The sequence below is a fragment of the Thunnus albacares genome, chromosome 2 (assembly GCF_914725855.1).
Source record: "Thunnus albacares chromosome 2, fThuAlb1.1, whole genome shotgun sequence".
In the NCBI taxonomy this organism is placed as follows: domain Eukaryota; kingdom Metazoa; phylum Chordata; class Actinopteri; order Scombriformes; family Scombridae; genus Thunnus; species Thunnus albacares.
In genome coordinates, this window is record NC_058107.1 from 16,495,522 (window position 1) to 16,523,357 (window position 27,836).

The following is a 27,836-nucleotide window of genomic DNA, read 5'->3' on the forward strand; positions in this document are numbered from 1 at the left end:
TCAGTTTACCCTTAGCCCAGCCTCAGCTTGTCTTTCTCTGGGTCAGTAATGAGAGTTACTGTTCAAGGCTCACTTAACAGAGACTGTTTGTAATAGTCAGCGTTTTTCTAACAAGTTTGAATTAAACAGCAGTGAATAATCTGAGGCATGTTTGTTGTTTTAGTCTGTTAGTATGTTTAGTTGTTCCCAGCTTTTGCATGTGGTTAATGAATAAGAAAGCAGATTATTGATAGGATGTTGTATAGATTGTTTCAATACATTATGCATTATTTCTGGTGACGGTTGAGGGAGATAAACAGCATGCATATTAAGACTGAGGAGGCCACTGAGGAACGCTCAGGCTTTGAATTCCACAAGGAAGCTAAACTTGAAGGCAGATGCTCATAAACAGCTCAAGTATTTAAAAGTGTGTTTACAATGATTTAAAATTCCTTTGGACGCCCCTTACCCACCTCTCCTCTCCTCTTCTCCACACACATCCTCACATACAAATATTTATCCTTCTCTCATCATTTTCATCTCCCCACTCTCTCTCTTATTCTCACGCTGGTTCATTTCACAGCGATAATTTCATGCTCAGAGGTAAAACTCAGTTCATCCCTTAGAACAGAACATTTCATGAACTCCGCTGGTCTTCCTCTGATGACGTCTACTTGTATGACTTGCTCAGTAAGGCTTAGGGAGATGATGTTGTAGATCCAGTACAGCCTCTTCCTCCCCTCTGGAAACCCTGCTGCGACACAGAGTACAGAGCTAATGACTGATGAGCCCTTTGACACAGAAATGCTTGACATGCTCCTCAGGGTCTGGACTAAAGACTTCCCTAACAAGCTCTCGCACACTCACCCAAGGCCATATTAAATCCAAACTTTGGCACCTTTCCTAATTACTGAGAACATACCCGGAGCCAAGAGCCTCTTCCTAACCTGGGCTGAACTCCCCTCTGCAGCGCAGCGTCCCTCGAGTAAGGGATGATATATGAAATGCAGAATTCAAATTAGGCTGACGGAGAGCAATTACTGGGAAAGGAAGATCCCTTACTCTTTGGGAAAAAAGCATCAAAATCCAGATATAGTGTACGTGAATATTTAATCCACTTCCGCTCATTCAGACGTGCTCTGTCCACCTCCCTCACCTCCCTTTCTCTCTGTCTCTCTTTATTATCTCTCTGTCTTTTTTGGCCCCGGAACACAGATCTTGGGTAATTTTCTGTCCCTCTCCTTCCTCCTCCCTATAAGTCTCTCCTATCTCAGATTTTACTTCTCTGCTTCTTTCTCTCTACACTTCTTTGCCTCTATTTCTTTCTCTTGCTGTGTGTGCCGTATGTGCAGAAAGAATAGATGGTTATTACCACCACATTGCCAGAGAGCCCTATTAAAAGCCTATTTACAGTCAAACAGCAGGATCACCAATAGCAATGACGGTGTTTAACTGTTGTTGACATCAACTTACTGTTATCAGACCATTTTCCACATACACGAGGCAGTTGTGAGTAAACAACATTCGACTTTTTTTTGTGATTTCATATTTTGTGTTCGCCTAATTAATTCAACACGTCGCATTACACTGCATGCGCATGTAAAACATCTCTGCACTCGCTCATATTGGTTTATACAGCAGCCAACAAGTTGCAAGATATGATGGGAAGAACATTATTTATGAGTTTTCCAGCACTTAATGACACTGATTGTTCTGTGGTTATAGCATCCATTAATCAATCAATGCATCCGCCTGCCCATCTATCTGTTCATTCACTCAGTCTGTTCCTCGCTTGCTCATTTATCTATAGTACAACAGCCAGCAAGGTAAGTTAATAGATATGTGTGGACTATTGTGATGCTGAGAGCTGTTGATTGCACTGCTGATGGGCTGGGTTAATTATTCTGAGCATGAGTCGCACGTCTTCCCTGAATTAGGCTGGATTAATTGAAAGCTCTCCAGCATGTCTCTATAAGTGGCTGTCCAATCTGCGTCCTCTCATTTCACTGCTCTATCTGTCATGATCAAGTGCTGTAATCAACTGCTCAAGACTCCTCTCCCCTCTTAAAGCTTTTTCCATTTTTATACATATTGTATCATTAGCTTATCAACCCCTTTCTCTTCACATTATAGCAGAATATGTTTGCTGAAAACCTTCGTTGTAATGCACTTGGAAAATCAATTATCAGTCTGTAACACAATACTGCATATTTCCCCGCCCACATCCACTTCTTTACTTCCTTCCCCTTCTCCTACAGCTCTTTGCAATCATCCTGTTTGTGTGTAAGCACGTCAGAGCCATCAAGTAGGCTTTGTGTCTTATGTTCGCCTCAGGACATCTTTTTTGGTTGAGCACCAAATTCAATCTCAGCTCCCCAATCAGCGGTAGTAAAAATCCGTCCATCGCTGTAGCCTCAAAAGCGGCTTCGGCCCTGCTTGGTCAGATAAATCTTAGTAGCTCATCCTTCCCCTATTTTCTTTTCATCCTGGACCCCCCAGTGACCCACATTAGAGCCTGCAGATGGCCAGGGGAGATTTAGGAGCTGCAATCCATCAATGTAATGTAGCCTGAACCAGTCTCCTCCAGCTGGACCGTACCGCCCCCCTTCAGGCCCGCTTCAGCCAAGCTTGGCCCACTTTTGTAAAACTTTGGCCTTACCTCGGCCTCCTCCTGCCCGGTGCCAAAGTCATCTCTCTTATTGATTCTTATTGTAATCACAGATCAACCAGGCTTCTCCCACTTGACAATTGTCTCACATCTTGCCTGTAAGGTTTGATGTGCATTACTGTCGCATAAGTAAATGTTCTGAGCAGAGTTTTGTCTGCCTTTTCAGTCAATTACTGTACACTAACAAGTCTGAGTATCTTGGCAGACATCTGTTGTGGAGTGTTTATCCTTTCCCATTAGAGAGTGCAAAGATAAACAAGTTTTTCATTTGATGATAGAATGATGTCTTATTTGAATAAGTGTCATAAAAAGTTAATGCCCCATTATGTGAGCAAAGAAGGAAAGGTTCTCCCTGGTGGCCCGGGGACAAACACTGCATAGACAGCACTATTTGAACACCTACATCTGTTGAACTCAGAACATGTCCCTTAACTCCCTGCCTGTTTATCAGAGTGCCTGCTACATTTAACCTTGATGCATCAATGAAAGCCCTGGTTAACGGAAAGCTAGATTTACTGTACTTTCTGCTTTTGGGGATGAACTCCTGAGATTCTACTTCTGCTATTTTTCAGTGGCAGTGAGTTTTGTTTTATCTGATGTGATCTCAAACTGCAAAATCATTAATTTGGAAGGTTTGCTTATTTTTTTTCCTGCCGTTACGATGTGCTGTGTTCAATATATCCCCATTTCTAGGATTGATATTGTGCGATGCACAACTTGGAAACAATACAGCATCTCTGGCACACCCCTCTTAAATAAATGGTCTTCCTCCTGCTCCAGGCTGTCTGATAGACACAGAGTGAGATTGGTTCTGTTGAATAAGAGATGAATCTCACTTGGTGTCACCATGCCACCACGACCTCTGAAATATCATTATCTACAGGGGAGGGAGGTTAACGTCTCTAATATAGCCTGAACACAAGAGAGGGGTGCCACAAGTGAACATGATCCTGCTTTATTACCGGTATATTTCAGGAGAAACTGTGTTTTTTTTACTGCCATGTGGTACTGTTTATGCTGCATCTCAGAACACCCAAACACACCTAATGACATAATCTGTTTTCCAAATATGATGTGTAGCCTGAGGGGTAATTGTTATGTTTCAGTTTGTGATTACACTTGGAAAAAAAAATAATAAATCAGGGAACTTAAATCTTGTACTTGAACCATCCAGTTAGTGGATCATACAGCACAGAATGTATTACAGCATGGAGTCCTTGAGCGTAGCACCTTCTGGGCAGATGTTACAGTATTTAGTGTTGTTTCCCACTGACCAGCAAACACATTAATACATTTTCTTGTCAATAATTTCCCAAGGACTCCTGTTTGCTCTACATAATTTCCACTGAACTAATTTTAATAATCGTGTTTACTTCATTGTAAGTCAAATTACTAATATAACAAAAAAAATATGATTTGTGTTCAATCAAGGTATCTTATAATTCAATATGACAAGCGACAACTTGATAATGTACTAATATTATGATATTCACATCATAGTAATACCTGAAAATGAATAATTTATTAACATCCAATTTGGAATCATAACTTATTTCATTTATATTTCACTCAAGGTCTGAAACGCACTGAATCAATAATTCAGTTAGAGTGGATGTGGGTTAGCTGCAGGCATCCCCAAGTGGTCTGCTGTTGGTTGGAGAAACAGAGAAGTATAGATGATATTGAAGCGTCGTTTTCAGCGTTCAAGTCTAACATTTGCAATCAACTTCCCGTTGGGCAGAGATGCAAGGATTATTGTTTTATTTGTTGACTGTAGTTTGCAGCTGAGCCCACTGTATATCAGATTGATGTTGACTCCGAGGATCAATAGAAAGATTTTTATTTTGTTCTGTTGTGAGTGTATTTGAATCAGGTTGTGTTTGCTTACATACTAAGAAATTAACAAACTGCCCCTTTATGAATCATATGAAAACTATTCATCCCTCTTTGGAAATATACAGATTGTAAATAACACTGAAATCCACAAGACTATTTCATGTGTATCTGCTATGACCGGTATGTTTTAAATCAGTGTTTTGAAGTGGTTATGAGACTTAAGGTGTTTTTATCTTTTAGGTTTATTGTAGTCACTGAGTTCTCTCTCTTCTTTGTATCCACTGTCAGGGATGCTCACAGTGGCCCCAAAAGGTTTCCACTGTGCCGACACCGAGAGAACCTGCAACCCCTGTCTTGATGCGGCCAAAGCCTGCAACCTCAACGGCACCTGCAAGAGGCACCGCTCCTCCTACATTGCTACCTGCAGCAAGGAGGACCCCAACAAGGGTGAAACCTGCAGCAAGAAACGCTGCCACAAAGCACTGAGGTTATTCCTGGACCGTGTGCCCACTGAGTTCAGCCACCGGTTGCTTTTCTGCCCCTGCCAGAGTGAGGGCTGCGCCGAACGACGCAGGCAGACTATCGTGCCTGATTGCTCCTATAAAGATAAGGATAAACCCAATTGTCTGGAGCTGCGGAGGGTCTGCCGCCAGGACTCTCTCTGCAGGTGAAGGGAAGGGAACAATGGGTGGGGGTGTAGTGTATTTACCTGTACTGCGTGTATGAAGGGGTGTCAGGGCAGGCATTTTATGTGTCTGCATGTCTGTGTGTGAGTGTGTCTGTTTTTGTTTTGTTGGTTTGACGGCAGATTTTAGTGCTGAGCGTATGAGATGAGCTGCCACCAAACACATCTGAAGGTTCATCATCATCTTCTTATATTCATGGAAAATAAGAAAAGAAAATAGAATCCGTGTATTAGAGAGAGTTCCTGTTTGACAGCAATTTCCTCCTTCTCATGGCATTCTAAACTTTTGTATTTCTCTGCTGTAACTTTGCCAGCAAAGTAATTAGACTTTCAGGGAAGCCGTGGCTATTAAATGCAGGATGAAGATGTGAGGCTAAGTTGAAGGGACAACGCTCAATTAAGCTGAACAAAACATTAGTGGATCACTTTGGCTGCATGGGCCCTCTATTGGATTCAAGCAGCCGGATTCAATTCACACCTACCCAGCCGTGACATGTTTCCTTGTGTAAGTGCTGCTGAGAGCAGGTGAAACATAGCGGTTGTACTATCAGCCCAATCAGCTGTCAAGATCCCCCCGCCCACCCATCAAAAGCCTACACATCCAGCCAGTTGAAGGAGATATGCTCTGCCTTCATTAGTCTAATAGCATAAAAAAATGTGGGACATTTGAATAATTCTAAGCATTTAAAAGCTCATTTAGGAACCTAATGGAGTTTGACCAAGTGTTAGACCCTTGAATGCTCACTGCTAAAAATAATACTTGTGATGTGAGAATTATCAGAGGGGAAAACTTTTGGCTACTTTTCCATTTCCCAGTGTGACGGATGATTAGGCAGCTGATACAATTCCGTGACAATCAGTGACAGGTCTTGACAGAGTTGGTGTGTTTAATACACCAAGTAGCTGTCCAACCTCAGAAGGCACGGAAGACGACAACGCCAGCCACTTCTTCAGAAAAGTATGTTCAATTATTTTCAGTGTTTATTTTAATGTGACAGGTTTGGAATAAATTGGTTTAGCTTATTAGATATCGTCAGAATAATTTGTTTACCTTTCCTTAGAGTGTTTTTTTGTTATTGTAAGAATTATTAATGATTTACAGTCACCAAAATTGAAATTAGTCTTGATAACCATGCACAACAATCCTTTGTGAGAAATATATCTATGATACTTGACATTTATCTTGTTTCGGTAGAGGTGAGCAGCCTTCAAGGCTGAGTGTTAATGGCAAAAACCCAATTCCTCTCCACCAACACTGAATCCATCCACCACGCTGCTAAAGAAGGGAAACTCTATTGCCTCTCCTCCAATTTATGATTGTCTTGATAATTACCTGCTTGCCTGCATTGTGTAATCTGTTTTCAGGCTGAGTGGCTTTCTTTGACCTTTAGGCCCTCAGGTGCCTGCTGTGTGCCTGCTTATTGAGAAAGATGAAATAGAACGTTAAAGCTCATTATCTGTGGCTGCGTAATGCCCCACTGAGGTCAACAGCTCGATGAGCTTGTACACACTCATACAGTACACGGACACACGCTGGCATGCTCAGCGACAGACCAACAACCACACAGCAGCCATGCACACATCCAAACACACACACTCACTTACAACCACTTTGAGCTTGAACGTGACTCCAATAATCCACTGTTTGAGTGCTGCATTCTCCTGCAGTGAGTAAGTGCTGCCATGCAAGAGAATGTCACAACGATTCAATTAAAGTGAGATGTCATTGGTCAGTGCCGGGCTGACAGTGCTCTCTGATTGGTGATTCTCTCCTGCCTTGAGGTGTCCCCAATCAGTGTGAAATATTCCTAAAGTGTCCTCTATCTGTCTTGATGTCCTCTATCTGTCACATGATGTCAGACTTTATCACAGGTCCTTAGAAACAGTGATTTGTTATTTTATTTCATCTGGTAATTTATTGAAATACTGTAGTAACCAACACATTATATTCTTAATTTGTTCTGCACCTTCAGTATGTTGTACAAGCAAATTGAATTTAAAACTCATTTGTCATGCTAATGGAGAAAAAGTCAAGAGATTTGGGGTTCATTTTGTGCAACCTTGGTGCTGCAATGGAGCAACTCTCCCCAAACTTTTTAAACACAGAACTCACAACACACTCAAGCACAACACCGGAGGAAACTTTCCCTGGCCCTGTTCTCCCCTCTCAGAGATGTGTTGATAAAAGCAGAGAAAGATCATTCAACGACAGGTCTGTCTCCCTTGGGGACACCTGTCTGACTCCAAAGAGGGGATACACAGCGAGCCCAAGCCTGTTTAATTTTAACACTGGGGATGGATCGAGAGAGGGGGGAAGGAATGGTAGGATAAAGAGAGGGAGGGAGAGATAATGAGACACATAGAGAAGGAGGAGGGGGAGGGAGGGTCGCATGATTGATCCGGGCCGTAAAGCTACTGCAGTGGGTTGGAGGTCATTGGTTTGGTCATACAGCTATGGATCTCTGCAGCAAACTCTGCTGGCCATCTCAAAGACGAGCTTAGCTCCCTGCAACACACTCTGTTGAAGAAAGGGTCATGGCTCAAAACACACCCAAGTCAAAATGAATTTAAAAATGTATACTCACCTATTTTATTATTTATTTTAGACTTTGAAAAGCCAGCAATTCCTTGCTTTACACTCTGAAAGATGCCTTCAAATACTTTCTTCTTTGAGTTTTACCTCAAGCACGTCAGATGCCAGATTGGCTGTGATTTCACCTTTAGAGACTGTTCCAGGTGGAGCCCAGTGCTCAATCAAACAAAAGCTTTTTTTTGGGTGTCTTTTTTGGCATTTTTACCTTCATTGGACAGTCAACAGTGAAGTGATAGACAGGAAACATGGGGAGAGAGATGAGTATGACATGCAACAAAGGTCCCTGGCTGGAATCAAACCGGCTGTTACGTGGCATGTGCAGTAACCATTCGGCTACCATGGCGCTCCTAAATAAAAAAATAAATATTTGAAAGGATTTCAAATATTTCATCTTGGCTTGGGCTTAGGTGGCATATTGCACGAGGAGATTTCATTCTCTTCTTGGTCTCTGTGGAGGCAATTGTTGACATACTCTTGAGATCTGGGGACTGTAGATGGACAGTGAACAAGTGTTCCCAGGCCTTATTTCTTACACCTGGTTGTATTTCTGCTGCAGTTATTATGTCATTTCCTTCCATAATCCTGCACAAATAGAGAAAAACAGACATTCCTTTTGGTTACTGTTCTCCTATTTCCCTCACTTCCTCTCTTCTCATTTCTCTACACTGTGTTCTCACCATGCTTCCAGTGGATCCAGCATCTATTCATTTAGGACTGCTGAGTCCACAGAGTGACAATAGGCTATATTTGGATGTGCTGTTTTGGGTAGTGTACTGTGAGCATTTGTGTGTACTGTACATGCATGTATGCAAGCAGAGAAACTCCCTGTCCATTTCCATATCAGTTCACACAACACAAGCCCAATGAAGCCTAACCTAAAGAGCCTTGAGTTGTATATGTGTAGTGTATTGATCGTCTGAAGGATCAATGCAACACTTCTATCTTTGATTTATATTCCATGGTCTCCAGGCTCACTGGGTGCTCTTTGATTGAGTTCTTTAGCCACTGGTTTTCAAAGTGGGGAGCTGAGAGACAATCGATCACTGTACAGGTAACCTGACCCAGTTTGGGAGATGTACTGTACTAGGCTGCCTTTGCTAACAGAAAACTTGCAGACTACTTCAATCTCTCTCTTTCACACATACACACACACACACAGACCTAAATCAACAGTCTATTCTGTTGTATCTGACAACTCCAGCCTCCACTGAGGGGGAACAGTATAGGGAGAATGACTGGCCCAGATGGCATTACTCTGTAGTTTTTCAAACAAAGCTGAAGGAAATCAGGATGCTGTTGCACTTTTATCATCAATCTCTCTCTGTCTCTGTCTCTGTCTCTGTCTCTCTCTTTCATATAAATACACATACACGTTTGTGTACTTGTACTTGATGTATTACCACTAACCCCTAACCCCCGTTCACACATATGGTCAGTTTGCTGTGATGTGCTGTAAAAAAGGTTAAAATATTGTAACCCTAGTTCTATAAACACAGGTGGGGCCCTCTACTAGACTCTATGGGTAATACTTTCCTCCAATCACACGCACGTAATCGCCCACTGAAATTTGCATGTATATAGTGGGCCAATCAGGACCCGCCTACCAATTATGTTTGTCTCACACAGTATGGAAAGCAGCATCTCACTGCTTCTCACATCCTGAAACCACTTCAGTGGATAGCATAGGAACGGCAGGGTCCATAGGTAGAGGGCTCCACCTGTGCTCATAGAACTAGGGTCACAATAACCTAACCTTCGTTCTATCTTACACAGGCCCGATGAATGGAGACACACATCACTGGGCGTAGTCTCCCAACCAGCTGTAAGAAACGTTTCACGAGGGGGTGGGCGAAGACAGGTCTGTCGCCAAACCTCTCCCATTGCACATGTCAGGGGGTCTAGTCTGCCTACCTCGCACCAGCGTTGGAATCCCAACTACCTTGCTTGTAGCAAGCAATGGTGGATCCTGCTCTTGACGTCAGGATGGTCTGTACCACCTGTGCAGACAGTCCAGCCACATCAGCCTGTCCCTTTCATGGAGCCAAGGCTGGAGAGGTTGGCCCAACATGGGCAGCACACCTATTGAGCCTGCCTCCTGGGACAGGGCCTCCCCACGCTCGGGGAATGGACCAGGGCTAGGTCGCCAACATCTGGGTCATCTCTGCGTACCACAGCGCTGAACGGCGGTCCGAGGCTATCAGGTCGAACAACAGTCACTCTTGTCTCATTCTCTCCAGGAAAGGGGTATGAGACGAAGAGGAGGAAAGGCATAAAGCAGCCTCCTCGGTCATGGCGTGTGTGTAAATGTGACCACCCCAGGGGTGGATTGTCTTGCAGCATCTGGGAGAACCAGAGCTTGCAGTGGATGTTGTTTTGACTCGCGAACAGGTATACTTCCACTTTTCCGAACCAGTGTCAAATCTGCTGCACCACCTCGGGATGCAGCACCCACTTGTCTGCCATAGGGCCGCCTCTTGACATGAGATCAATGTCCCTGGATTTGGGACCTGGAATGTGGAGGGCTCTGAAAGACAGGAGGTGTTCTTAGGCCCACAACAACAGGTTCTCTACAATCCTCAACAGGGCTGCGGATGGACTCCGTCCTGCCTTGATGTAGGCAACCATAGTGCAGTTGTCTGTTCTCACCAACACATGTCTCCCCTGAACCAGAATCTGGAAGTGTTGGAGAACCAAGAGCACCACCCAAACTTTGAGGAGGTTTATGTGTTGGTTTTCCCCTGAAGGCCACACACCACCTATTGTTCTCCCCAGGCAGGTACCCTTCATCCCGTCAGAGATGCATCTGTGAACACCACTATGTAGGAGGTCACTCGACCCAGTGGTGTCCCTGATGACACATGCTGTGGGGATCCCCAATAATGCATGTCCTCCTGCACTGATAGGGGAACTTCACCATGCAGTACTCATGCCTCTTGGGATCCAAGCGCAAGCTGGCAAACCACCATTACAGGCGTCGTATGTGCAGGAACCCTAGTGGAACCACTGGATGGCCCGCTGCCTTGAGCCCCAACACCTGCATGACAGTCAAAACTGTCACTGCTGCTCCCCACCACAGCCTGAGAACTGCCTACTGCAGGGCCATCAGTCTGTTCTTTTCCGACAGAACGGCCCGCAGAGTGACTGAGTTGAGCACAACCCCTCTGCGGGGGTCTGCCGGCATTTTTCATCCTGGCATGGGCCACTCCACGGCCACGGGAGGGCTGGTGCTGCGGTGACTCTGTTGAGGTGGTCTGGCAGTGAGTTCCAGCCACACGTAATGGGAGCCCACTGTGGCAAGCGACATCATATGCCCCACAGCAGTAGCAACTCCCTGAATCAGGTTATTCATCTGGCTGGTGCAGCCCAGACACCCGACACTGAAACTGCAGCTTGTTAGCTGCTGTGTCCAGCTGGAAAATCTTTATAAATTTAAAAAATATATATTTTAAAATATTCCAGCGTGTCCATGTCCTGAACTGACTGATGACTTTGTCTTCAATGACTCCATCCTGGACGCTTTGACACACTGCTGGATGAGCTGGGCCTTAAGAGCCCTCACATGGCTGGCTAACTGGTTTGGGCGGGATAGATAGGGGCAGTATGAGCCCTACACGCTCTGCCACCACAACCTCTGGGAAATTACAGCGACCTGAAGTTGTAGGTGGATTTTCGAAGGTCAACGATGATGCAGACACAGACAAGAGGATGACATCATTGTCTATCTGCAAAGCCGCTGGGACAGTCTCAGCCAAGGCGTCTGGCGGCAAAACCACATTTGAAGCTTCAATTTAAAAGGCCGTACTCTTAAACACCCTGGACAGAGGGACCAAAATGTTCTTGCTTTCCACAGATTTCCTCATTCACATGGTCTCAAACTCAAAAAGGGTCCTCACAAAGATGGAAGTATAAAAGCCCATGCATGCATCAGATTTCCTTAACTCACCTTTAAAAGTCTGTGCTCAAGGTAATACCTGGACTGTTTCTATCTCCCTGGTTACAATACAAGCTATCAAAGTGAAGTGTCTTTTCTGATAGCGTAAAGCTCTGGTTTTGCAAGCGAAGCATGTGTCAATTGGTGACCTTTTCCTCATACATAGTAGAGTTTGCTGCAGTGTGCGGCTTTAATCAGGCCCCAGCTCCGGCAGAGACGTGCTCAGCTTGCTGGCTACACATGAGAGCGGCAAACAGGGTGAGAGGAAAGCAAGAGAGAGAGAGAAAGTAGAGAGGGATGAGGCAGGAACTGGAAAAAAGAATGTGCATTTAATTCCAATACATGGATTAGTATATGCCCATTTAGTTTCCTAACTGTAATCTCTAAGGGAACATGGTATAGCTGAAAACTGTAGTCATTACTGACTAGGCCCCATCCTTTCCTCCACAATCTCTTCCTCCCGAGGTACCGTATCTATTATTAATGCAAACATTATCAATAGGAATTCAGACTTATCTAAAGAATGGTCCATGTGTGGTTTTAATTGTGTCAATTAGGGCCTGCTCTTCCACTCTTTATCCCTTTACTCCTAACTTGTCTTTGCACTTAAGGAGTCTCACTGAAAGATGTAGCTTGAACCTTTCTTTCAACTTTTCTCACAGAGTTGTTAAATATGTGAGTAATAGTTCTTTAATTACTCGTAATAACTGTTCCGCAGCACACTACTAACTCACTCTGTCACTTTTTCAGTGACAGTTCATCCATTTGTTTGACATGCACACTTTGTGTGGGGGGATAGCTGTTTGCCTTGTTCAGAGTGTATTTAGGGAGTTCAGATAACCTTGAATAATCTACTCACCCCTTACCAAACAGACAGTACTAGGTTGTGTGTGTGGCATGCTTGATTTAGCATTCATTCCAATGACATAACATTCAGTAGGGGGTTGTAAGACATCTGCAGCGGGTGGTGTAGCGAGAGGCAGGGAGAGAGTAAGCAAGAGAGAAATTGAGCAAGTAAAAGAAACAATGAATTGCAAGCCAATTTTATGGTCACCAAACAAGGAACATTGTAATCATGCATAAGTAAGTGTTTCAAAATTAAACAAAAAGTGGGTTAATTAAATGAAAGTGCAAGTTCAGACTGTTGTTTTTTTTACTTGGGATTTGCTCCTTGATAATGTAGGGGAGGATGTGTCACCAGACAGTTTTTGTTAGTTGAAATTCTCTGCTGAGTAAGAGGTGAAAGGTTGTGTCATGTGACAGCTAAGCTAAACTGCCTTGTGTTTTGACTGAATGCCATCTGTCCACGTTGCCCTTTTAGAGTATTGACTGGGAATCCCAATGAGTACAGTGCTGCCAAAAAAGGCAGGCCTCTGCGCAGGCACATTCAAGAGAAAATAGCTGTAGGTGAAATGGACTATCACCTCTGACCAGAGCAACCAAGAGACTGTCTCAGGGTCACCAGTAGAAATTTAGGTGGGAAAGCAGGAGCCGAATTCAGCAGACCAAATTATTAGACACTGAAGAGTGTATTTTAGTGGAAAGGAAAAAATATAAAACTCAGACAGATGTTATGCCCTTTTAATCAAAATATATTCATAGCACTCCACTCACAAAGTCAGTGCTGTATTGTTAGGCTTTTCATAATAAGTGTTATGACGTAATGAGCCATGCTGCACAATGCAGGAAATTCAGTGTGTCAAAAGAAAGTAATAGTCGAATCTCAGCATTGTCAAGGGCCATTGTTTGCTTTGGCATTTAACATGAAGTGACAAAAGGACACACAAGGCCGCTGAGTCCTATTGATTGAACCAGGGTCAAATTCCCTCACCGTGAGTTTGCACATGAGCACTTGAGGCTGCAATGACAATCAGTGTCACTGACAACAGGGCATTAATCAGAGGGGAGAGGAGAAGAGATGAGAGGACAGGACAGGAGAGGAGAGGAAAGGAGAGGAGAGGAAAGGAAAGGAAAGGAAAGGAAAGGAAAGGAAAGGAAAAGAAAGGAAAGGAAAGGAAAGGAAAGGAAAGGAAAAGAAAGGAAAGGAAAGGAGTAGAGAGGAGACATAAGGTCGGTGCTCATTTGCTTCATGTAAGTGCTATTATGTTGCCAGCTATTGTGTCATGGTTATTGTTATACTTTCTGTAGATGAGTGAGAGATATGGCCTCTACAGCCTCACTAGGCTGAAGACTGAGGGAAGTGATAAGAATGAAGAGCGGTAATTTCACATTTAACAGAAATTATCATCCATAGAAGAACACACATTTGTAGACAGAGCATACGGGGGAAGTCTCTAAACCAGATAGGACTCTCAGCAGACTGTTGTTTTTAATGTAGAAAGGAAGCTATTAGAGGACTTTAGAGTCTGATAACTGTTTTTCTTCCTGCCTCTCCTCCTTCAAGAGGAAATGGTTTCCAAGACTGACACTCATCTGATTTGAGTCACATTGTTTGTCACGGGCATCAAGTGATAGGAATAAGAATCCATATAAAAAGCCATTAGTTTTCTATTACTGCCAAGCTGGATGGACAGGCACTCAGCGCTCAGCCGAATCACTGTGTTTAAAGTGTCAGGTTTGCTGAAAGAAGTCTACCTCTGTGGGGGCTCCCCTGCCACTTCCCTGGGGGCTGAGTGGCTGAAATGACCATAAAACTCTGTTGAGCTAGACAGCCTGTAATTTCAGCAGCGAGTGGCGCCTCGCCGAGGTATAATGGAAAGCCCGTGGAAGCCATGAAATGTGCTGCATCCCGGTGTTGGAACACCATTGTCTGAACACTCAGGACACCTCTCTAAACTTTAAATTACTGTTTTTAAGCCATCATTGTCTGAAAGAGCTCCGCTTCTAAAAAGAAACACGGTGCTTGTTCGGTTTCTTTAATCTTCCGTGGTCTTTGCCTTTCTTACAGAAATCTGACGTTCATATTCTTTATTAACACAAAAGTAAAAGACCCTTTGCCCATTAGAACTAGAAAAATGGGAAATGTGGTTCCAAAGGTTGCTTTGTATAGGCACAATAGAATTTTTCTGTCTCCCCTTTTTAGTTATATCTTTTTATCATCTGTGAAGTGAAGTACCGTCTTTTAGTCCGAACAGGGATGGATGAGAGAGAGAGAGAGCTCTGAGTGAAGAGGACAGGTGTGGAGAGGGATACATTTGTATTTGTGTGTGCGTTTTTTTTTTTTGTTGTTGTATGAATTAGCATTATGTACTGTGTATCGCTATTTGAGTGTGCGTGTGCATGTGTGTGCATCCGTATCAGTCTTTGCAGCCATGGTAGAGCGAGCATACGTCCTGTTCTCTGAAGCGAGGCTTGTCACGTCGAGAGGCTCTCTGGGTGATTTGATAGGAGGGCGGATGGAGATGGAGTTGGAGTAATGAAGTGAGTCTGAGTGGGGTTTGCTGCTGGAGGCCCCAAGCCCATCACACCACACTGACTGCATCTCTGCTATGCTGAAAGACACAGAGAGAGAGAGAGAGAGAGAGAGAACGACAGACAGGGAGTCAGAGAGATCGTTACCTCATCACCCCTCATTCCCCCTCAGCCAAATCAGCTTGTCTCCGCTGTCTTCATTCGTAGACTTAGGATGCAGCACAACAGTAAGCACACTTGGTCTTTAACTCATAGCGACAACAAAAGGACTTTCTCTGTGATAGACTGTGTTATGGCTTCCCTGAGTTCTCTGAATGACAATGTCCCTTTTTCTGATAGCAACAGATTCAGTGTTTGCAGATAAGTATACAGGTTCAGGCTCGGTATCATTACAATGCATGTCATCTGATCCAGTTACTCCAGAACCTTATGAAAAAGCCACAAAATAATGAATAAGTGATCAAGTAGCGCCACTGTAGAACGAATAATAAGTGATACAGCTGTGATGTATATTTAAAGACAAGGCAATATGTAAATTTTGGTGACATTAACATTCCACCTGTTTAAGCTACTGTGGCGTGCAGTGGTGTGCACCATCAGCACTTTGTCATTTTTTAAAAATAAGAATCTCCTGCTCAGTGCGTGAATACAGTGCTGTCAAACTTTCTCACTGACTACAGTATAATTCAATGACTAGATAGATACTGTAGGCAATAAGTCCAAATGAATCATTAACAGTTTTGTTAATTCAGTCATGTGTGTATGTGAGAATGCGTGCAAAGACGCTCATTCACATCATATTTTCTCAAGTACTGTTGTTGTCCTTTGAGAGAATATGTATTTAAAGGTGTTATATTTGTAAATGAAGTGATTATTAACACATCTGTTTTAAAACATTGGGATAATTACTTATTTGAAGGAGACCAGCACCAGGTAAAGACTACACATATTTTTCTTTTGTGATTTTTATGAGAAGTCTCCTAGATTGCTTTATGGAACAAATCAACAAACAGGATAGTGTTCTTGCAGTACAAATCATGGATTTTTTTTTTTTTTTACATCTTGTCTACATGGGTTATACAGTGAAATAATGAGTAAAAAATTAGCCGAGTTCCACATGTAGAGCATAAGAGAAGCACAAGATGTTAAATGTCCAGTGTGGACAGCAGCATTGGTTGAAAGCACATGGAAGCGTATCTTGTTCTGTGAGATGAATAACCCCGGTGAGATGTCCGACTCCGGGATGGACATGACATTTTGAAATTTGAAGTTTGTTGAAAATAATCCTAACCTTCCTCAGAGAAAAGAGAAAACCTCTGACTGAATAAACAAATTTTGACACCAGGAAAAAAAATGCTGTCTTAATGAAACAGTACCAACACCTCTGGCTTGAGATATAGGCTGGCACTCATCTGGATAGTGAGTCAGTTCTTTATGGTAATTAAAATGTGCCACACTTAATCTGAAAATGATGTTTTAGCATCCTTTAAAAAACAGGAAAGTCACAATAACAATGACTTGAAATACCAGACGGGAACACATGAAGTCAACTGCCCTTATAAACCTGTGCGTGTGTGTGTGTGTGTGTGTGTGTGTGTGTGTGTGTGTGTGTGTGTATGTGTGGATGCTTGTTTGGGTTGTGCTAAGGATGAGACAATACGCGTTACATTACAGTACCTTTGAACTTAAGGCAGCAAAAACTGGTCAGACCAGGTCAGACCGGAATGAGAGAGAAATGTGCAATGGATTGTGATTCACTTAGTGGGCAGCTGTGATGTGAACAGTACAGACAGAGCAACTTTGCACACGCTACTCCCAATAAACCCACTTAAGTGGATTAGCAATGCCACCCTGGGGGCCTGCACAGACTTAAAGCTCTTATCACAAACACACACAGAAACAAAACATACTATTTTTATCGGTTCCCTCGGTTTTTTGGAGAAAGTGAGTTCCGGAGACAGTTGCGGTGTCAAGGATATGCATGGAAGCATCGGCCAAAAGAGGTATATGACATCTTTTTCATCCTTACCCACATTCACCACTGCTGGGTTTATGTTGCATGTTGTGAAGATAGTAAATAGCTTGTTGGTACTGAGGTGTGTGAGTGAGCCCTGGTTGTTATTCAGGACACCTGTTGTAGCGCCCCAAAAACAGATGTTGCATACTTTCCCCTTTTGATGCTGGTCACAATTGGCAGCTGCTCAAGAGCAAAAATTATGCCAAAAAATTAGGCCCAGTGCTTTGAATTTGTGTGTATGTTTGTCTGTGTATATATGTGTGGGCATCTGTCGTGTACTCGGAGTTTGTGACTGAACCCTGCCTCTTTCTCTGACTGTGCTGTGCTTCATGTTTGTTGTGCAGGTCTAGGCTGGCTGATTTCATGGTAAACTGCCGGAGTTATCCACCCACAGTGAGCACCTGTCCCAACCAAGACAATCACCAAGCCTGCCTGGCCTCCTACACAAGGCTCATCGGTCAGTATGGTCAGGGTTGCGGGTGACTCTGTAATGGAGTGAGAGTGTGTTTGTGTGTGCGAGAAAAAGAGCGAAAAAAAAAAAAGGAGCAAAATGGTAGGAGACATACAGGAATGCACATTTATCCACAATATTTTTCTCACATTTCAGATACATGGTGAGATAAAGAGTGATGGTTAAGGGTCTAGACAGGAACAGACACTGTGACAGCAGTTTACTCTACCTTCAGTTTTATTCTAGAGGCAAGCAGGCAGAGGAGTGAGACTCGGTTTTTCCCTCCTGGCCTGATATCTCCCCCAGCACACTGGACATCAGTTCACTACTAGAAGTAATTAGAGAGAAGAGGCACAGAGAGAGTGTTTACTTAATTAAAATACTTGATGACCATCTGTTTGCTCATAGTAAATATTGCTCAAACAATGTGCGCTGACTAGTACATGCATATTTTTCAAACCCAGCCAGTGAATTGATAACAGCACCTTGGTGATGTTGCAGCGGCATCACAGAGCTCACAAAGAGTTCCAAATGCAAATTTGCATGAAAATCCTTTTTTTTTATTAGTATAGTGGTTGTTGAAGTGTCCATATTTCTGTATCAGTCAGTGCTTCCTCACCATGTGTCATAAATCGTGTAGTATGAAGTGAAAATATGCCGTGGTGCTTCCTGGATTTCTCTGAAAACTGTTACACAAAGTGCATCTAACACCCCTGACTCCAGCTAAAAGCATCGACACAGAGAGACATTTGAAAAGTAAAATGTTTTGGTACAGTAGTGTTATACTCAAACAGCGCGCACAGTTCCTAAAGCACCTACTTTGCAAAATATTCATAACATAATGGCCTCTTTACATCTAAAATAAAGCATTACAGAATACTTCACCTTTAAATAAACTCAAACAGTGCAAGCCCATTCCTATGACTAACATCTTGTTGTCCATTTTATATACTATTTGCAATAAATATAGTCCATTATTGTCCATTAGTGACCCATAACTGTTAGACCTAATGTGTGTATGTGTCTGTGTTTGTGCGTGGATGCCCTCACAGGGACCGACATGACTCCAAACTATGTCGACAGCAACTTCTCCAACTGGACCATCTCCCCGTGGTGCACCTGTAAGGGCAGTGGAAACCAGGAAGAGGAATGTCTGAAATTCCTGCAGAGCTTCACCGATAACACATGCCTAAGTGAGCATATTCTGCATGCATCTAAAATGTGTTTTGTAACTGATAGGGGTCCAACGGTCATTTAATATTGATAAGAGCACAAGTGTGTGATGCAGTAGTTACTTTTGCTGCCATGTAAGAGTACAACGAGCCATGAACTTCGATCTAATGCAACTTTAATGGTTTCATGTCAGATTCTGTTTTTCAATGTTGTTTAGCTCTCCAGTGAGATTACTGCGGATGTGATGTTGTTGAGGAGTGGATGATGATGGCAGGGCTAAATGTGTGGAAAAAATTAAGGGTGGGGCTGGAGATGGGGGATATAGTCTTCAGATATCTAGGTATTAAAATGAAAAAGAAAATGAACTTATTGTCAGTTTTAATTTATTAATTTTATTTAAATTAAATGGAGCATAGTGATTTATGTATTTTATTTGGTAATGGAGGGACAAGGGAGGAAATAAAGCTGGAAGGATTAAATGAAAATATTTATGGATGGCTGTATGGAACTTCTTGAAGTCCTAATGAAAAGTTGTCTGGTACATAGTTTGATACAACTTATCCACGGACACTCCTTTGCCCACTGATTAAGTTGGAATTAAAGTTCTTAGTTTCCCAGGAATTTCTTATCACTTCTCATCCGTCCTTTGGGCAAGATCTGCCCAGACTTTAATACAAAAGAAACCATTTGCATGTCATTTTCACATTCAATCTTAGAGAGTTTAAGGGCTTATCCTCTACGGGATAAAATGTCATGAAAAGGAACAGATCTAGCACAAATGAAATAATAGAGGAAGCTAAAATACATATAATTTGCACATCTCATGCATAACACACAGGCTCCAGCATGACAGAGTGGTTACCTCAGACATTCTTACAATTCTTTAGAAGTAAAATACAGCAAGCTCTGTCCTTGCTATGGCGGAGTGAGCAGTGTCATCAGTGCTACAAGACACCATTGCCTTTTACATGTTCCATTGTGTGGATAATGCTTTCAGACCATTTCAATAGATTGCTGGGGTACCGTTTTAGCTGAGTGTGCAGGATGAGGGATGAGGCTGGGAGCTGAGGAGGCGTCTTGAAAAATAACACAAAATGCAGCATCTTCTCTCTGCAGTCAAGGGGAACGAGTGATAAACTTCGACACACCAGGGAGGAGAATATACACAAAATCACACTCACTATACCACATTCACTGTATGAATATATACCTACATACATACATACATACATGAACAGACAAATGATTTTCAGCTCCCTATGAACACCATCAACCCCACAGTCTCAAGCTTATCATTCCACCTTCGCTGTTTCTTTGACTGCTTCTGCAAAAAAAATATTTTTTTTTACATTGATTGATAAAACCAAAGTACATTAAAAATTAAAACTATGTGTGTATGACAAATAATTTACTATTCACACTCTCCTTCACACTTGCTCCATACAAGTTCAAGCAAAGGAATAGGAGTAGTCTTAAAATTTAGTCGATTGGGGGGAGGCTAACAGAAAAAATCCCAGATAAAAGGATATTATAGTGAAGGTCCAAACATAGGTTGAACCCTGGTTCCCCTCCTTTCTTCATCTCTTTTCCTCTTATTCTTTCCTCCCTTATCTCTTACTCCATCTGTCCCTGCAGGTAGGGCAATACAGGCTATGCCCAGGGGTTAAAGGAAAACTTATCTAGAGTCATTAAAAAACTGAATTGCTATTGGCAATCACTCAGTCGAACATTTGAGTGCAGTAAAACATCCTGTATGGAGGCCCTCAAGCCAACTAGTTTGATTTATGGCTTTATTCCCCAATCTTACAGCATCTGTAGGGGGATAGCTAGCTATAGCCCACCCTGACAAACAGATGCGGAACATCGCATGTCTCAGCAGTACTTTACTAGCGCCTCACAGCTAGCATTAAAGTTGTTAGGCTTCACTGGTGTGCTCTGTTTCTTTATTTTCTGTCCTTTTGTGTGTGTGTGTGTGTATGTATGTGTGTGTGTGTGTGTGTGTGTGTGTGTGTGTGTGTGCGCGCAACACTGTGTAGGTGGACAGAGGATGTGACAGACAAATCTATGTAGCCATATCTGCAGTACTAAGAACTGTGTTTGTGTCCATCAGGATTATGCATGTGTGTTCCACAACCGTCCTATTTGTCCTTTGTGTGGCGGTGGGGAAATGCCATTTTCTCTTTTGTTTGTTAATGTTTTGAATTTGATCAGTCACATAAATCTATTCAAAGTCATCTCTGCATTCTGACCTTATAATGGACATGGTTTCCAAGCAATTATAAACCTTGCCTTCTCTCTGGCTGAACAAAGAGAAACAAACCTCATGTTTTAAACGGATGAGCGTTGAAAAAGGTACTCAGCCCCTATTTTACCATATCTAGTTGAAAAGCTGACTGAACAGGGATTTATCAAATTTTTGCAGAGACTCACACATGCACTTAGACACAAAATTACACATACATACAGTACATCTGCAGGCAGATGCACAAGCACTCATATGCATTCACAGTCCGCTGTCCTCTGGTTGAGCTGATTGATTTTCTACTTTTTAAAAGATTTCATCTCTCAGTGTAGTACTGCTGGCAAGCAAATTAGGGTTGATCATCTCAAGTGTGGACATTATGCTACAATTTGGTCAGTTTGCAATTTGAGAATGGCTGCTGCAACATAAAAGGGTTTTTGTAATGAGCTGAGGACATGAACCAAAGTTGTTTGTATTTGATGAATGCGTCCATTGTCTCAGCAGGATTCTCTCATAGAAGGATTGTTACTGGCTGAATTAATTGCATAAACTTGTTAGACATTCATAACGAAGGCACAGCTTAAAATATTAAACGTGGGGCAGTGCTGGTATTTTGTGACAGATTTCACAAATAAATCTCAGATTGCTGTTTTTGATTAGTTTGGTGTACAACTCCCAGGCTTACTGACAAAGCAAAAAGACTGGCTCTCCATGCTCTTTTTACTTCTTCCCCACTACTTTCCACTCCTCCTTCGTTCCCTGGGTTGCCAAAGATTGGGCAGGGGACCAAGAAGTTGACTTAGAGCTGTCTGTGTGCTAGCTGGCTTCTTGCTGGGATTGCAGTCAAAAACAAATGACTTTATATCTCTGTCCCCGCAGGAAATGCCATCCAGGCCTTTGGTTATGGGACAGACTACATGCAGAACAAAAATGTGTCTGTCCCAGGCCCTTCAGTGACGACAAACACAGGGTCGGATAGGTCAACAGGCACTTCAGAACCTCCCTTTGTCATCATTGAGAAGGTAAGATATTGCAAATGTTACATTTAAATGTAAAATATGTGTCATTACTTACTGGCTGCTTGTCAGTCAGGTTGGCCTTACCATATTATACTGTATATAGGTCACCTCACTGTGTAAAATTTAAATAGAAGTGATTCTTTTGTTGCTGCAAAAATATATCCACACATTTTCAGCAGTTTCCAGCAACTTCTTTGCATAAATGGACCTATTACATGAAGAACCACAAAAACACTCCTCCACTCTGCTTCCATGAAAGGAGGATTTCATACAGTGGCAAAATCATAAAGCTTAACACGCTACACCATTCACATTCACATCACATTCAATCTCTATGCTTGTTAAAGCAATTGGCACATCAGAACAGACGCTTTATGATAAGACAGTTTATGCTACACCCAAGATGATGACATTTGGTTGAAATATTATATTTCTCTCTCACACAATGAAATAGTGAAATAAATGTGAGGTGGGGGTTTTAATCTGGATTAGAGATTCTAAAATACTGGCCCAGGGCCTATTCTCTGCTGAATGCTGTCTGCTCTGAAGACTGCAGTCAACTAGACTGCTAGAACTGGGTTCACCGTCTAGAGCAGAAAAACATCACTCTTTGCTGTGCAGCAGGAATACATGTGTGTTTGTCTTCTAGTAGAACTGCACTTCATTTTCTGTTCAAATGAAATGTGTAAATGACAGTGTATATATGACAATGTGTATATTGTCTGCCAAAGACTCCCTCTCTCTCTCTCGAACAGGACAGAAATATTTCACTTTGCATTTGGGGCAGAGGAGAGGTTTTTCATTCTTTCTTTTCTTTTTCTATCTAGGTGTTTGACTTTGATTAGTTTTCACAATGAAATATTTTATATGTGCTGTTGAGCCTTCTAGTATGAGACTAATGATGTTTTTCACCTTTGCAGTATCCAGTTACCAAGCTTGGCTGAAATAGACATTGTGGTATAAAACTGTACTTTGTAAAACCTTCTACTGCTGCTGCTGATGTTATTGTTAATGTCATTTTTCAGTGACTATTACAGATATACATGAAATCCAAGCCGTGTGCAATGTTTATGAATGTAAATTTGTGTGCTGAATGAATGTCTCCCATTAAGACATCTATTTTGAGTAATTCTAGAGGCTTTCACATTGCACCCAAGTCATGCAGTATTGTCCTTTACGCAGAAACCCTCATTGTTGTGAAGACAGCAAATTAAAACCTTAAAAATGTTGCAAAGAGGAGAATTAATGAACAAGCACCACTGATAACAATAACAGTGTTTATGTATGGGAAAGGTGTTAAAGAGAGAGAGGATGGTCGGGAGGGAGTGGATGGTGGAATTGCTTTCTCCAAAGGTCCTGTGTGTGTATGTCAGTATTGATGCACTGCTCTGTGCCTGTCTCACTGCAGCGTAGTGTTTAATTTATTGTAAAAATGGTAATTAGGAAACAATAAGACGTGTGATTACTCAAGCAGGAAGTTTATAATTAGAGAGGGAGCTGGTAGGGACATTTTGGGCGGCCCTGCATTCTCAGACAACTATGCCTGGCAATTAAAACTTGTCAAACTTCCATGGCAGATAAATTGGGGGAGTGTTGTTATGGTATGAGTTGTCTTGGCAGAAGACTGACTGTCCAAGGCTGTAAATCTCACAGTGGCCAGCATGGACTCCTTGGGAGCACACACACACACACACACACACACACGTATACAAATAGTCTGGGTAACAGAATATATTAGGTTTGTGATGGATGGATGGACAGAAGGTGACCATGACATCAAATGATAACCTATAACATGAAGAACAGTTAGCGAAAAGTGACTATTGAGGAGAAACTGCTGTCTGTGACTAAGCCTGTTCATGTCAGTCATAGTGCACACTTATAAGCTAATTTAGATTCATAATTATTTAAAATGTCGCTACCAGTGGTTGTGGGCTTTATCCCATGCTCCGAGAGTAAACATGTGGGCTGAAGCTTGGTCCTTTGAGTATTGTAAGTCAGAGGAGTAGCCATCACAAGCCCTGCTTTGTTTGTATACAGAGAAAAACAATTGTTTTCCCATATACTAATGTGTTTCTGTGGAGTTTGATGAAGGAAATTGTAAACTCTCAGTGATGTCTCTGCCATATTCCCGGGGTCGGCATGAGTCTCTCAGATAAGATGGATTTTGTGTGTCTTATAATTGTAATCCTGATTTGAATTTTAATACCCTAACTTAACAGATTCTTTAAATAAGAATTGTTTAAATTGAACAGCCCATTTTTATTGCATTTGACGTTTCATTTACACTGCAATATAAACCAACTAGTGCATGCAAAAAGTCCCTCCTCCACCCCTCCAGTGGCTGAGAAGTTGGTGTTGCCTGTGTTCCCATGTAGCACTGTCATGTGTTGATTTTCAGCTCAATTGAATGGAATTGATCGCGGATAGAAACTGTGTAACTCAGGGTTACTCAATAACTAGCCTTGGGAAATGCAGCCCTATTGCACTGTAAATCTGATAATGTGCTGATCAAAAGTGAAAACAGTCCCTATCTACATGTGTAGTTACCTATTCAATGACAAGTGGGATGCTTATCAACTGTTTTAATAAACACTTGTGTGGACGTCTGTGCATGAAAAGCACGAGTCAACAAATGCAATTTTTGACATTGTCTGTATTCCGTCACGGTGTATGCATATGTATGAGTGTGTTTGTGCTTTTAGCCATGTGTTTACGTGTGTGTGTATGTGTGTGTGTTTGTGTGTGTGTGTGTGTGTGTGTGTGTGTTTGTACCTTCTCAAAAGCCTGAGTCTATGTGTGGATATTGGCTGCAGCCAGAGATCTGGACTCATGTCAACAGGCTGCTGCCACACATCACTGCCCTTGCTAATTAATTGGCTTTTAGTCGCGGATGTGTTTGGTGCATTGTCAAGCTACCCGTAGCTTTTTTCCCCTTTTTTTGGCAAGTGTCATTTAACCATTTCTTTATGGAGTGACTCTGTAAGTCTTTTGGATACCCCTCCTTTCTCCCTCTCACTCTCCCTTCCTCCTTCTCTCCCTTTCCAGGAAAAGAAAAATACCTTACCTGTTAATATAATTCCACACTATTTCCTTGTTTCATTACTTATTTTCTTGTTTATGTGTTGCCTTGTTCTGTTGGAAGATGAGGTGCTGGTAGATAACATCTGAGTAGATGCTTTTTTTTTCTATGTACAGGGAAATGGGCCGAAGTGCAATCTCTGCAAAGGTTACATTGGTGAAGATGAGTTGAGGGGATGGTGGAGGAGGAGGAGAAGAAAATGTTTCATGTTCCTTATGATGTGCTTCTGTATTGCTGTGCTGGACTGAAAATGATGCCTCCGCAAATTGAGCGAGACTACTTTGACTTGGAGGCAAATGGTTATGCTTTGTGTTACGGGAATCCAAGAAAATTGAAAAAGTATTCAAAATGCTAACAATTTTATGGAAAAGCACATAATAAGGCCATTGTAGTGTGGATGTAACAGTGGAACTCTGGAGGCCATACAGTTTAATATCTGGACTGATGTGTTCCTGCTGCTCTCTGCCATAATGTGAACATTGTAGTAAACTACATTTTGTCTCAGTTTGCACACTGTACAAAACTTGATTTTCTCTCGCACATAGAAATAAACACTGTAATGTTTTGATTCATATTGTGCAAAGTCAAACTGCATACGAGGGGTCTTGTAACTGTGTTGTTTGGCCTCTGCTTGCTGTAATTTATGCCTTATGAAATATTGAAAGAAATTCACAGCCGCTGCTGGCTTCAGTAGTATGTGTTTGGCTTGGTAGCATGTTTTTCTTGTAAATAAAGTCTGTAATGATAGCTTTAAAAACTGTTTAGAGACTTGCTGGCACAACCTAAAAGACTTTAAGAAAAAAGAGGAAGTCCTCACAAGAAGCTTTCCTTTGTTGCCAACTTGTTTAAGAAGCGGAGAACATACTAAGCAGCAGGGGCTTGAAATATACTTCACATATCAAAACATTTGGTGGATCAAACACTTAAATGTTTGTGCCAAAGTGGGTCTGCCATGGATACATGTAATTTCTCTCTCTTGCTCTGACTTTCTGACTCATGTTCTCTCTTCTCCTCCTCAGCTCTGACCCTGTCCTGTCTCACCTCCCTCCTGTCTCCTCCTCCCCCTCTGCCTCATCAAATGCCAGAACAGGAGAGAAGCACAAGTGTCTGAGTCATGTCTAACCTTTACACATCTCTCTCCCTCTGTGTGTCCCTCTATCTGCCCAGTATCCTGAACCAAGAGACGGTGGCTCAAACAAACCCCGGGGCCTGCCAGAGGATCACTCTGCCTGTCTGTGTGCCAACGTCTGGGCTCTGCTTCCCGGCCTGGCTTTGGCTCTGGTCCTGGCTCAGCATGCCTTATAGAAGCGCCAGGAGGAGAAAAAAGAGGTCATCCACCCACAAGCTGATCCCAAAAGCAGAAGGTGTTATTTCTGAGACTGATATTAAGAAGGCTGAATCTCTGGGCAGTTGACATAAATGGCATTTATGAAAGAGGAAAAACAAAAGGAGGAAAGAGGCGGAAAATATTTAAATGTTACAACTGTGAATTTGTTGTTCATTTAATGTAATTTTAGGGCGGATCACAACTGTGATGGAGCACATGGCTTTAAAAAAGACCCTTGTTGTGAGACGCCATGAAGGCCATTCTCTGGGAATGATTCTCCCTCTGACTGAGACACAAAAAACCTGGAGGACTGAAGCTGATCATGTCAAAGAATTCTATACTTTTCTCACCAAAAGGAGGGAGAGAGGGGAATAAACAACATTAGTAAAAGAAGACAGGATTGACGGAAAAGAAATTGTTTCAGGGGGGAAAGGAATGAGTGAGAGGTAAATGGGGTAGAGAGCGAAAAGAGAAAGAGAGAGAGAGAGAGAGACATATTTCTGATATCAGTCACACGTTTTTTTTTGGTCTTGAATTGATTCTTGACTTAATCTTCTCTTGGATGAAGAGACCACAAATTTAGGGGCGGGGATGGTGGGTGATTACATTCTGTCTCTTCAACACTAGTGTAAACTCTAAACTGTAAAGCCTACTCAGTGTTCTAAGTGTTGGTATAGTATTCGTGACCATAATCAATCTACCGTACAGCTCTTTCATTTGGGTGCTACAGTATACTTTTTCAGCAGACGGCGAAATGAACTACGGCGATGCTGCCAGTTAATGGTTCTTTGGTCATTTGAGATGTTGTTGTTGATGACTGTGGGTGTGCGCCATACGTCCACCTGCACATGTGTATATTTCTGTCTCTATGTATATAAACATCATTTTTCTTTCATTCAACCTAATGATATCTACAGTACCTTAAATGGACATGACTCCATGCTATGATGATCTCTGTATTGAGTATGAAAAAGATTTGGTACTAATGGAAGGCCTTCATTATCTGCGTTTATATTTGTCTATAAAGGTTTGATGACAAAGAATGTATACAGGGATGAGATTAAACAAGCTCTAGCTGCTTGGAAAGCCATAACCTGTGTGTGAGTATCATACTGTGTTCACTGTGTGTGTCGACAATTATTACAGTGTGTGTGCGTCTGTGTTTACATCCAAGAGAAATGGAGCTTATAAGGAGCGGCTGAAATTGCCAATGTGGGGGTTCGTTCGGCCCCCTCAGAGAGCAGAGGTTATGATGCATAGTGTAATTAACTGCAGGGTTTTTGGAAGTAAGGGCAGCCAGCAGTTTTTTAAAGTGCTTGTGACCCAGCCAGGACATGTTTCAACTCCACTGTTTCTCATTTTATAGAATATATTAAAGGTCCCATATTTTAGGAATTCAAACATTTCCTTAATGCACACACATACTGTACTGTATATGAACATATCTATCAACTGAAAAAG

The 27,836-nt window shown here is 42.2% G+C and overlaps 1 protein-coding gene across 2 annotated transcripts in view; it reads left to right on the plus strand.

Moving 5' to 3' along the window:
* Positions 1 to 27,465, plus strand: part of LOC122994307 (GDNF family receptor alpha-2-like) — a 46,580-nt gene extending 19,115 nt beyond the window's left edge. For both annotated transcript variants that reach the window (XM_044368921.1, XM_044368928.1), the window contains exons 4-8: positions 4,772 to 5,150; positions 17,426 to 17,538; positions 18,585 to 18,725; positions 21,827 to 21,969; positions 26,216 to 27,465. In XM_044368921.1, the coding sequence (XP_044224856.1) occupies positions 4,772 to 5,150; positions 17,426 to 17,538; positions 18,585 to 18,725; positions 21,827 to 21,969; positions 26,216 to 26,353 (914 nt within the window). In that variant the 3' untranslated portion in view covers positions 26,354 to 27,465. The remainder of the gene's footprint in view (positions 1 to 4,771; positions 5,151 to 17,425; positions 17,539 to 18,584; positions 18,726 to 21,826; positions 21,970 to 26,215) is intronic.
* The last annotated feature ends 371 nt before the right edge of the window (positions 27,466 to 27,836 follow it).